At 39.7% G+C, this 13,429-nt stretch overlaps 1 protein-coding gene across 3 annotated transcripts in view; it reads right to left on the reverse strand.

Moving 5' to 3' along the window:
- The window catches only part of DMD (dystrophin), a gene marked incomplete at both ends in the record, with an annotated part of 1,846,964 nt that overhangs the window by 669,037 nt on the left and 1,164,498 nt on the right, over positions 1–13,429 (reverse strand). For all 3 annotated transcript variants that reach the window (XM_084636024.1, XM_084636023.1, XM_084636025.1), the window contains 2 exons: positions 1,927–2,076; positions 6,887–7,034. In XM_084636024.1, the coding sequence (XP_084492150.1) occupies positions 1,927–2,076; positions 6,887–7,034 (298 nt within the window). The remainder of the gene's footprint in view (positions 1–1,926; positions 2,077–6,886; positions 7,035–13,429) is intronic.

The following is a 13,429-nucleotide window of genomic DNA, read 5'->3' on the forward strand; positions in this document are numbered from 1 at the left end:
GAGAAATAGAACATTTCTGTATTAACAAACAGGAGATAAAAAGGAATGTAAAAAGATATCCCTTTCACAAAGTTTTGCAATACAGAAATAGTCAATGACAGATTATATTCAGAGTCTGATAAAATTAGAAATCACAATTTCTGTGTAAATGCATTTGTAACATCCTGTTAAAAAAAACAACAACAAAAAGAACACACTTTTCTTGAAAACTAATTTCCTTTTAAGCTATGGCCACAATTTCAAGTGTTGGTGCCTAAAGTTAGGCATGTAAATCCATATTTAGTCATGTAATTAGAAGTCACCTGATTTTCAGAGGTGTTGAATTCATTCATTTACAATTGACTTCAGAGACACATCTGGGAGCTCACTCATTTTCTAGAGAAAAGGACACTTCTGCGCAGGTGCCTAAATACTGATTTATGCATCCATTTCTAGGCATCTAGGTTTGCAAATTTTGGTCAATATTGTTTATTCTTTCAACCTGAGCAGTTAGCCAATCTTCGAGGTTTTGAAAGGTTGTTTCTGTTAGGAGGCGAAACTGATTATATGAATCAAATGGTTCTTTGGTGTAATCCTGATTTACAAAGAATGTACACAAAGGCACGTCAGGAAGAAACAGGATGATGCAGTGGTTAGGGCACTAGCCTCACACTCAGAAGACTCTGTTCTCCAACTTCTTGTGTGACCTTGGGCAAGTCACTTAGCTTCTCTGTGCCTCAATTCCCCAGCTATGAAATGGATAATAAAACTTCCCTACCTCTCAGTAAGGCTAAGTACACATCAAAGACTGTGAGGCATTCAGATACCACAGTGATGGGGGCCATGTAAGTACCATGATTCCCTGACCACAATAGAAAAACAGGAGGTGTTTCCTTTTTCAAAAATCTAAGTCTAACCTCTCAGTAAGAACTCTACCTAAAAGAAGCTCTCTTTCTTGGCTTTCTACTAGGGGCATATACCACTGATTCTCTCACTATCTGCTGAATTTCCTCCTGCTTTCAGGTTCTTTTCATACATGCATGCATTTGCAACCTGATCAATGCCCCACATCCTGAGTATGCAATCAGTCCCCAGGAAAGCTCCTTGGCCCACATAATTCCGCTTCTACTCAAGCCTTGCTACGCTGCTCTGTGCCTTGGGTGATGGCTTCTATTGTTTCCACTATTAATAAATAAAGGGGCATTTAATTGCTACCTCATTTAGCCTGAATGAGGGATACTTGGAATACTCATCAATTTCTCCTTTAATCTGTGACTGACTGGCAACATTAACACTTTTCAGCATAGCAATATATATACATATATTCAAATAAAAACCAGCAAAACCTTTTCTCCACAGGCACAGAAATCTAAGATATTAGAATAAGTACAATGCTGCTGCGCAGGAGACAGGATTTGAGGAAGCATGGAAGGCCTGCGAGATGCAGGGCCCAATGCCACAGAGGCTGCCTGTATAATTTTAAGGTTTTGGAGAGGGAAAAGAGCTGGGGTATGGCTAGTGGTTCCACAAATGTAGACACCCATTGGTTATTACCCCCAATGGAGCAGTGCCATAAATGCTACAGACGTTACTCTAGCCTCAGAGCAGCAGTAGCAGCCACAAAACAGCCAGGATTGGAAGACAAATCCTTCCCCTGTGCTCAGCATGTTTTAACAGAACACCACTTACTTAAGTGCCTATACATGGCTGCAGAAAACTAACGTTAGGCACCCATTTAAAAAAAGAATCTTGACCATACCACTGTTATTAAGTCACCCAGCATCACAGCTACAATTCTTGTTTGCTGCTTGTTTTCTTCTTATCCCATAACAGATACAGATTAACCTTCATGTTCATTCAGAGAAAAAGCATACACATCACAGAATATATAAGTACTTCTAACAGATTAGAGTTATATGCCATAATATCATTACTAATATGTCTAACCTTTATCCAGCGATGGTTAGCCTCTTTGAGCCTATTTTCAAGTTTATGTTTTTCTTCTGGGTTCAGTGGTGTACTTCCAAGTGTTATTCCTGCAGTTTCAGTTAATTGTTTCAATATTCCCTTGTGTGGAGGCAGCTCTTCCACTCTTAACTGGAACAGACAAATACAACATTTAATATGAACTGTGGTAGAATTTTCAACTCCCTTATCTTCGCCACTATTGATTAGTCTATCAGCTGCAGAGACCAGGCTTGGGGCTCAATTCAGCACAAAATAGCCACAGCTTTCTAAATTAAAAAGGCTCAGAAAAAACAGCAAATGCTGACTCTATTAGGCAGACTTATAGTGGGGAAAGACTGGCTCTCTGACGAGACCAAAATGGAGGGAAAATAAGCGTCCCGGAAGGAAATTTAAAAAAAGTTTGTCTCTGCTGTGTGATTCAACTTTCCTTCTGGTCACATGGTGCTTTACTAATTGTATCTGCCTTTTGTTTGTGTGAAGGGTAAGCCCTTTAGAGCACGTTCCATGTCTCTTCCATGTTCTGTGCAGTGCTAAGCACCGTGGTCCAAACCTGTAAGCAATAATGTTCATAATATATTCATAAACACTGCAGATTAGAGGGATATTGGTAATATTTAGGAGTGTCCTGCCTACCATGTTTGTGTCTCCATAATCTGAATCCATTCCCCTTCTTGTATGCAATTACTGCAAATTTATATAGTGTCAATTTAGCTTTACATATCAAGTAACCAACGAGTTATATAATAGAAAGTGAAAGCTTCTGCAGCCATCATTTTTAAAAATTATCGAAGTCCGAGATGGGCCACAAGAGAATCTTTAATAGTTACTATATCACTGGGGTTGGGGTAACTTCCCTTGGGTGGATCGAAAAGAAAAGAGGTGGCTCACAGCATGACTTAAAAGCCTGAGCTATTAAGGAAAAGATATCTTCACCAGTAGGTTTGACTTTGGACAATCCATCCTTTAGGAGTTATTAGGGGAGGGGCTCCCCCCCATTAACATACATCTCCCCCGCCCACATTAATAGATATTGAAAAGAGAGAATCTTCATCCATATGTGCCCTTATCTCCCCCACCTGCTATCCAGAATGCAGCTACTAGTTACTGACATTAGTACATTTGGGTCTGAGCCCTCCAAAGCTCTACACATATATATGAAAGCACAGAGGAGCTTCACAGCAAAAAAAACCCAACAACTTTCTAATGTAGGTAGCATTTCATTTAGATGGTAAGTTCCAGAGGACAGGGATTGTTTAAAGTGCTATGGACATTTAATGCTCTGTCCATATAAATAAATAAATGCATAAATAATATTTTCTTTGCTTTGTTCCTAGATTTCATATTTTTTTATATTACTGACTCACAGGGTTAAAAACTAGGTTTGCGAGAGCGGAAGTATACCTGGATCTAGAAGGGCTAACTTAAAGGCAGATGAACGATATGAAAAGCCTCTTAAAAATTCTTCCTCTGACTCTCTGACATTCAGTCAGTCAGGATGAAGTCCATTTAGCCATACATGCATCCTCCATAGACACTACCAATAAAACAATCTGGTTTATAGAAATGGTCATAGGAAGGCTAATATTACATTATGTGTCTAATAATGAGAGAATATTTTTCATTAGGAAGAGGAAGAGTGGACTCTGTGGACTAAGAGGGCAGTAGAAGTATTTTAGAAGGAGAGGTCACATAGACGGTTACCTTTAAAATATACAGAAAGGAGCAGGAGACCAGTCAGGGAAGTAAAGACAAACTGACTTCTTGCAGGGAAAAAAAAAAAAAAGGCTTATATGAAACTGTCTCCCCTCCAACAGTTTCACGGTGCTTTACAATCAAACTTTTTTTAAAATTGTAGTTATTGGGGATGGTTTAGTTTTAAAAGCCCAACAGATCAATAGGGAGAAACAAACTGTACAAATGAACGGCAATTACAGCCTGCTCTGTTTACATTGGTGTAAGATCATAATTAGGACACAATAGGTCATTAACTAATTCAGATCTCAACAGATGACTAGCCATCTGATTATAGAATAACAGGAATGTTTGGGAAGCCTGGAGGTTCTCACATTTGGCTCTGCCTGGGGATAACAGGGAGGCAGTTTTCACGTATTCTACTGGAACCTGGAATCTCTGGGGCACTCAAGACCTTTCATTTAAACTTAATTTTTCTTATCAAAATTGCCCACTTTGGGTTCTTTATTATTTTATATAGCCCTCCACAAGGAAATATCTTGTTGCTAAAATGGTTCAGCCAAGAAAGGAAACATTTCTTAATTAAATTAAAGATCTGATACTAAGCATTAGGTTTTCTTCTCCGTCCCATTTCCTGCTAAACACAGACGAGTCAGGATGACAAAAAATGTCTGTTTTACAACTATGATTAGCCTGAGGATTTCTTTTCATCCCAATTACACACAAGAGGAGAATTTTCGCTAGAGAATAAAGCAAAAAAGATGTAGAGGATTCTGTCTGCTGGACATAACTAATTGTACTATTTTTTCTTTTTACTTGCTTGGAAATAAACTTTGAAGACAGAGATTTTATTATAGCAATCCTTGGATCTCTAAAAACCTACTTGCCAAAACACTGAAATAAAGGTAACTAATGTCTCCTTTATTTTCCCCTCTTTCCTATGTCTGAGGAGATGGAGAAGAAGAACTTATTACTTTGTCTTTTTAAGACTGATGTATACCCTTGCTGTCTTGGAGACGCTCTAGGGTCATTTGTTTGTGGTTTTGATACAAGTTGCATTTTTTAAAACCTTGTTACATATCTATTATACATAATTTTCATATTTAAACACACATACACACACTGGGAAAATTAGAGTACTATAAATTGGCTGAGCTCCAGCTACTTGCTGCATATCTGAAATAGTTTCCAAAAGAGCAATATGCAACTCAGCAGTATCAGCGAGGCGAGGTTTCTTTGGGTTCAGTTTTCACCCTTTCTGCCCAAGCCCCTGGAGCAGCGGTTCTCAACCCATGCCCCTCAGGTCGCATGTGGCCCAATTAGCACACAGCTGCGGCCTAGCTCAGCTGTGTGCTAAAGGCCACAGGCTCAGGGCTCCCAGCTGCCCTGCCGCACGGTGGGCTCCAGTGTCCGAGCTACCGGCTGCCCTGCCATGCAGGAGGGCTCAGGCTCTGGGCAGCCAGATGCCCCCCAGCACCGCATGGCAGAGGTCCGGATCCCCTTGCAGCAGGGTCCAGGGTCAGGGTCTCTGCCCCACGCCCAGCTCTCTGGTCCTGGCCCCACTCTGTGGAGGAGTTTCTGGGCTAAGGGTGCTGAGCATAGGAGTTTGTGGGGGAGTTTAGGTGAGGGGCACTGTGGTTCTCAACCTGCGGCCCAGGTAACACTTTGTGGCTGAATATGCAGCCCACGATGATAAGTAGGTTAAGAACCACTGCCCTGGAGCCTTTCTTCAAGTCTGAGATTCTAAAGCATTCCTAATGATAGGCCTAGTCTATAAATAGTTTTTGTACCCCTTTAAATGAAGTGTGTGATTTTGTATCCATATAGCTATACCAGCACATCATCTAATGTGGACACAATTAAATCAGCATAAAGGTGCTTTATCACTTATAGCTTATTCTCTTAAATGGTACACTAAGAGAATATAGTTAAAGTGGTATAAAAATTGTGAGTAGACTAGTCCTATAAGAGAAACTCTATAGAAACCCTGCATTTAATCCTGTTGCCTATAGAAAGCAAGCAAAACTCGAAGCTTCATTTCATTCTGACACAAACCTATAATTCTGCACCATTTTACTCTAAACTGGGCCCAAGTTCCCTTGAAACCTTCAGCAAACCTGGACATCTTTTCAACTTGGAGCCTGAAACCAAGTGAATTTTACATGGTTCTTGGGGGTTTTGTTAAAAGTCTTTTGCTCAGCTTTAGTTTACAACCTACCAAGCTTAGCAGATGATTTTTTTTTTTTTTATTTTCCACCGTAATTATCAGGTGCCAAAGTTAATTAAACTAAGGTATATGTAATAGCTTCAAAAAAATCTCAGATTTGAAGGACTTTAACCATACAATTAAATGCATCAGCCAGTGGACATGCCTACCACAAATCAGTACCATCCTCAATGAAGCACAGTAGCAATTAGAAATATTTTCCTTCATACTCTTTAGTGGTCCATTCTCCACTTGATATATTTAACTGAGTAATTTTAATGGGAGCTATGTACTTAAAAGAGAGAATAGACACCAATTTCTGTATTCATCAATGATCACGTATGCTACAAAGTTTCATGAATTTAACAATTTGAGGGCTAACATTAACAATGCCAGGTCACAAAAATACCAGCCCCTACTGGACAGAGATTTTGAATATCACTATGGTTTGCAGATAATTACAAGCTTAACCTCCTCCCCTCCTCCCCTCCCCCCAAATGCTTACTATTCTAATAGTGGGTGGGTGGGGGGGTGTCACATCAAACAGAAAAAAAAAAATTGACAAGTTATACAAAAAGAGGCTGGCAAAGTGACATTTTTAACCAGTTCACAGTTGTAGTAATATACAGCTCTAAAACTGAAAATCATTCTGGAAATGAGAAGGCATAATGAAAGCAAAGGAACAAACATACATTGAGAGAAAAGTTTCAGCTAAAGTGAAAATGAATCAAATGTAAAGTACTGTAGAATCTTGGAATTCAAAAGCTATTAGATATATAATCCATTGCACTGTTGGTGCAAGATTGTTCCTTATTCTATATTTTCAATTACTTTTTCTAGTCTAATTTTAATGCAGGCAATATATTCTGGTACCTGGGTTTTAAGACACAGGACTTCCGATTTTTTGAATTATCTAGTACATTGTAGAATAATACCAAGTACGTGTTTGACAGAAATCAATCTGGATTAAGAACAACAATTCAATTTGTTTATGCTGATATGACAAACTAAGAAGACATTAAATAAAAGAACTTATGTTACCTTCACTTTTTCAAGAGAGTCTTTTAACTGTTGTTCATTTCCCGGTTCCAGACGAATACCAACAATGCTGTCTGCTTCCTCTAACCATAAAATGAACTCATTTAAATCTTCTTGCAATTCTGACAAAATATTCTTTTCTTCCTCCAGCCTGCAGTAAAATAAAAAACACACTAGTGTTAATAGGGGAACTCTGTGTCATAGGTAATTATATTTCAAATGCAATCTTTATTATTATAAAAATAAAAAATCACTACTTTTTAACACAAATATAATTCATAACTAAATGGAGGAAAAATATACAGATTATTTCACATTAACAGTAATCCTTTAAAAGCAAAACTTTACATATTTCTTCAAAATTAATCAGAAAAGAAACATCACTCATGATAAATAGAATTAAATGTATCTGAAAATAAGCTTGGAGTTTTAATTTGCAGTTCTTAACTACCTTCCATCTCAAATAAATTATGATTTTTAACCCAGTCCTGCAAGGTGCCAAGAAGTCCTTAGGAGTTGAAGGTGTCCACTCTGCAGGATGAGCCCTTTGTCACAAATGATATGAAAGCCCAACTTCAGAAACTGAAAGAAATCTAAAGGCAAAGTTTACTAAATTGGATCCCTAAAATTAGGCGCTTAAATCCAGTGGGGATTATTTTGGGAGTTTTTGTGGTTAAGGAACTGGATTTGCGATTCAGGAAAATTAGGTTCAATTCCCACCTTTGCCACAGATTTCCTATGAACTTTGGACACATCACAATCTCACCAATTCTTCATCTGGAAAATGAGGACAATAATGCTTCCCCTCTTCCAGTGTTTGTTTGCTTTGTCTATTTAGACCGTAAGGTTTTCAGGGCAGAGGCTGTCTCAGACTGCATATGCACTGTGCCTAGCACAATGGGGCCCCAGTCATGGTTGAGAGCGCTAGCTGCAACAACTACAATACAAAATTATAATTTGTTATAAAAACAAAGAAATTCCCAGACAAAGCTATAAGGTAGAAATTAAATTTGAGATATGTATCAGAAATTTAAGGATAAAATACATTACAGGGATATTGTAAACACTCTGAATGTGATTTTTCGAAAAGTGAGTTTTTAAAAAATATTTTAAATTTAATCTGGGACGACAAATACTAAAATGCCTTAATTATAATCATATGGCTATTACATGACATCACTACAGGATAGCGTTAAGATTGCTTAGGTGCTCTAGCTATGTATGGCCTTGCATTGTAATAGGCTTGCATTTCTTTTCAATTTCGGAAAATCAGAATTAAAGTTAAGTTTATAAATCTTGTTTTGGGGATAACTGCTCCCCTGTGACATGTTTTACCTTAAAATACTGCTAAAAACTCAGAGTACTGTTAGGTAAAGTCCCAGAGGAAGAAAATCTAAGGGAAAAGGAGTTCAGGAGGGCTGACAGTTTGTCAGAAACCATATTAAAGGTACAACAGCAAACTACCCCAATATGAAGGAAAATTAGAAAAAAATTGTAAGAGGCCAATATATGGCTCCATTAGGAGCTCTTTAGCCTGAAAATCAAAAAGGAATCCTACAAAAAGTGGAAACATGGATGGATTGTTAAGGGTACAAGAGAATAGCACAAGCATGTAGGGACAAAATCAGAAAGGCTAATGCACAAAATAAGTTACACATAACAAGGGACAGAAAAGGCAAGAAGAAGAGGTTTTATAAATTCTTTAGGAATAAGAAAAAGATGAAGGGAAGTGTAGTGAGGAAGGAGAGCTAAAAATGGATGACATCAAGAAGGCTGACGAGTTTAAGGCCTATTTTTCTTCAGTCTTCACTAAAAAAGTTAATGACAGATACATAACACAATTAATATTAACAACTGGGGGTAGAACCACAGGCCAAAATAGGGAGAACAGGTTGAAGAATATTTATGTAAGTTAGATGTATTTAAGTCAGCTGGGCCCGATGAAATTGCTTCAGCTTGTTCCTTAAATGCCCTAGAATGAATGTCAGAACCATTAATGATTACCTTTGAGAACTCATGGAGGTTTGGTGAGGTCCCATCGGACTGGAGATGGACAAATATAGTACCTATCTTTAAACAGAGGAACAGAGAGGACCTGCAAAATTACAGACCAGCCTAACTTCGATAGCTGGAAAGACACTGAAACAAATTATTAAACAACCAATTTGTAATAACCTGGAAGACAATAGGGATATAAGGAACAACCAGCATGGATTTGTCAAGAACAAGTCATGCCAAAACCTTTGTTTCTTTGACAGGGTTACTGGCCTACTGGATAAGGGGGGAAAGCTATAGATGTGATATATTTTAATTTTAGTAAGGCTTCTGACACAGTCCCACATGACATCTTAAAGGCAAACTAGGGAAATGTGGCCAAGATGAAATTACTATAACCATATTCAGAGTGTACGGTATCAATGGTTTGCTGTCAAACTGGAAGAATGTATCTAGTGGGTCCTGCAGGGGTCTGTCTTGAGTCCGATATTATTCAATATTTTCATTAGTGACTTGGACAATGGAGTGGGAAAGAGGGCTTATAAAATTTGCAGAGGACACCAAGATGAGAGGGATTGCAAGCACTTTGGAGGATAGGATTAGAATTCAAAGTATCCTTGACAAATTAGAGAATTTGTCTGAAATCAACAAGATGAAATTCAATAAAGACAAATGTAAAATGCTACACTTAGGAAGGAGAGATCACATGCGCAAAAACAACCTGGGGAATAACTGGCTTGACAGTAGTACTGCTGAAAGGGATGTGAAATTTTGGTGGATCACAGACTGAATATGAGCCAACAGTGTGATGCAGTTGCAAAAAGGGAGAATATAATTCTGGGGTGTATTAAAAACAGTGTTGTGTATATAAGACACAGGAGGTGGCAGTCTCTACTCGGTACTGGTAAGGCCTCCGCTGGAATACTTTGTCCAGTCCTGGTGTCACATTTTAAGAAATATGTGGACAAATTGGAGAGAGTCCAGGGGAGAGCAGCAAAAATGATAAAAGGTTTAGAAAACCTGATCTATGAGAAAAGATTAAAAAAACTGGTCATGTTTAATTCTGAGAAAAGAAGCCTGATAAATCTTCAGTACAATAAGGGTTGTTTTGTTATAAAGAGGATGGTGATTGTTCTCCATGTCCACAGAAGGCAGGACAAGAAGTAAAGGGCTTAATCTGCAGCAAGGGAGATTTAGGTTAGATAGTAAGAAAAGCTTTCCAGCTGTAAGGGTAGTTAAGCTCTGAAATAGGCTTCTAAAGGAGTTTAGGAAATCCCCATCATTGGAGATTATTAAGAACAGGTTGGATAAATGTGTCAAGGATGCTCTGGGTATCTTGGTCCTGCTTCAGTACAGGGGGCTGTAACTGATGACCTCTAGAGGTCCCTTCCATCTCTACATTTCTATGATTCGATGTAGTCTCAGTCTTATCTCCATCTTAATATAGTTTTTGTATTGAAATGGAAACACAGAAATGGGAGTGATTGAGGTACACCATATCCAGTTCTCTTGGACCATCAGGAAACCTTTCTTCTGAGATATTTCCATTTGATCTTGGAAGGCAATCCCTATTCATTCCACCAGAAAAGGACAAAATTCCCACCAAGGTTCCCGCCAATATTCCAGCCATCACTTTAACAGACTTCCCAAGATTCCCACTAAAAGAAGGTTTCAGAGTAGCAGCCGTGTTAGTCTGTATTCGCAAAAAGAAAAGGAGTCCTTGTGGCACCTTAGAATAAATAAATTTGTTAGTCTCTAAGGTGCCAGAAGTACTCCTTTTCTTTTCACTAAAAGAAGGAATCCCACACATTAGGACAATTCCTATTATTTGCGCTGTCTGTTCTCCTATATTGACAATGGCCCTACGCTCTGCTCTTCTTCTCTGAGCTGCTTGGAGTCGCTTTCTTGACTGTTATGATTGGGGACAGCTAACACTTCCGTCTCCCAGCACCTGGTGTGGACATAGTACATGCTACTTGTATTTTAACCTGAGCTGCCTGTTGGTCATGTGTCTGAGTGCACAGGGGGAGAGTCAGGTCAGAGGGGGCAACAGATTCTGAAAGACATCCCAGAAATAGATACCAGCTTGAAGATTTAGTCCCTGTGAGGGGATGGAATGGTTGTGTGGGCAGAAGCCTATTCTCAGGCTACTATACCTCTATTCCAGGGGTTCTGAAACTTCATTGCAACAACAAAAATTACTTCACAACCCCAGGAGGAGGGACCAAAACCTGAGCCCCACAGCTTTGGGCAGGGGCGGGGGGGTGGCAAAGCCTGAGCCCAAGCCCCACTGCTCTGGACAGGATGGCCAAAGATGAAGTTCAAGGGCTTCAACCCCAGGCAGGGGGCCTGTAAACTGAGCTCTGCTTCCCAGGGCTGAATCCCTCTGGCTTTGGCTTCGACCCTGGGCCCCAGCAAGTCTAAGCCAGCCCTGGCGATGCCATTCAAAGGACCCCATTTGGGTCCAGACCCACAGTTTGAGAACTGCTGCTCTAGGCAACTGAATTTCTGGATACTTATCAAACTAATCAAAAACTAAACTTTTGAAGTTCTCCCATCACTAGTGCTTTTTTGTGCTTGTCTTCCTCCCACCCCCCGCCCCCAACCACTAGTGTTTTTTGGATACTGCAGGCCAGATCCTGCAAACACTTGCATGCATGAGTAACTTTTTGTTCATGTGAGCAATTCATTAACTTCAGTGTGACTACATGTTTGTGTTTGCAGCATACAAACTTTGTGTGTATTTTGGGTATCTTTGCATTGTTGTGACAAAAATCCATGCATAATGATGCAATATCACAATCCCAATAAATATTTGCTTGTCTCCTGGTTGGGGACATGTAAAATTGATTTATAGAATACTTGGGCCCTGTGCAATTCCCTTCATAACCATACACATCTCCTTCCAACCTCTCTTGGAAATCTGAATCTCTATTAATATTGTAATCATTACTTCTGCTGGTGCACTGATATGCCAGATTTCTACTTTAACGCATTATTTGGGCAATTGGGGAGGGCAATCCACTAGAGATTTAGGGCTCCTCAAGCTTAATGCCTGGGATGTACCATCTACAGTCTACTGTTTGCTAAAGGCAAATAGGACACTGCAGATTTCCAGGCCAGCATCAGTACTCGGTATGCTTCATTGCACTGTCTCTGCACTGGTTCCCTGCCCAGTTTTTGCTACTTTCCCACAAGCTCTACACAGACCTGACTCATGTGGCAACATCTGCCAGGCATAGCCTGTTCCATGTGTGGGTCCCCCAGTGCTAGCTCTGCATGTGGTTCCCCATCAGGTTTCCTTGCTGCTCCTAGTTTGCCACATTAACATGGTTTTCCCGAAGCAAGGCTGCTTCCTGGATCAAGGTCTTTCTCCTCTCCCTATTGCCAAGGGGCGGGGAACTTGTCCCCATATACATCCTGAAGAATTATAGCATTCGTCACAATATTCATTTAAGACTTTCATATCTGAACATGGAAGTGAGTGGTAGTAGGTTACAGGGGGCAGTGTGATGCATCTGTTAAGGGTGATTTTGCTACTGTTGACGAGTTTAAATCGGCAGGAGGAGAAGGCTCTGTGGCACTTGAGGAGCAGGCCACAGAGGCATGGTGTCTTCTTGGTGGAGGAGTCTGGTGGCTGCTGGCAGTAAGTGGAGTGCTATTTAAGACGCATCATAAGCTAGAGCCTTAAGGCCTAGCAGCTAAAGTGTTTACAGAACTTGCCTGGCTGTTGGTACACAAAGGACATGATGCTTTAGGACAAAAGTTTGTGACCACAGATAGCTCGAGACCCCAGTTAAGCAGATTTACTTGATGATTTTTAAACCATTGTATAAATTGGAGAAAGACTGAAGACATCATTTTCAAATTTAGATTCTTAAAAGCAGTCATTTAAATCCACACACAGACAGCTCACTAAATGGTCTGACTTCAAAGATGTTCAGGTGCTTACAGCTCCTGTTGAGTTTGATGGGGGTTGTTGGCTTTCATCACATTTTGAAAAAAAGCAGGTCTTTTATTTTGTTAATTTATAACAAAAGTTAAAAATTCCATACATGAAACAAATTTCTTTTTTATGCCAGATTCACCAATAATCTCTGGCTGCTTTAGACTACTCTGCAGCACCACAAACAAGTCAGTGTATGCGAAGTTTCCACCTTTCTTCGGTCCTTCTCATCAACTTGGATGAACCATCTCCATAAATTCCTCCTGCAACCTCCACAATCTACTGCATGCAAACAGTTTTCCATCTCCCTCCTGCCTTCAATATACCTCTCAACATATGCATGTGTGTGCACACCCCTCTCTCTCTTCTCTCCCACATGCACCTCCCACACACAGTGTCCCTTTCCCTCCATCCCTGTCTGTCAAGTAAGACTGGTTCAATGGAGAGCTGTTGAACGTATGTATTTAGGAGTAATGGTCACTTATGCTGTTATTTCTCATAACTGAAAAGTTTGTGTTTCAAAAGGATGAAGAATAAAATCTCTTAGATATAAACACATGAAGAACTGCACTCTCAAAATGAATCATAGAATCACAGAATATCAG

This window comes from Lepidochelys olivacea (genome assembly GCF_965140295.1).
Source record: "Lepidochelys olivacea isolate rLepOli2 genome assembly, chromosome: 1".
Taxonomy (NCBI): Eukaryota; Metazoa; Chordata; order Testudines; family Cheloniidae; genus Lepidochelys; species Lepidochelys olivacea.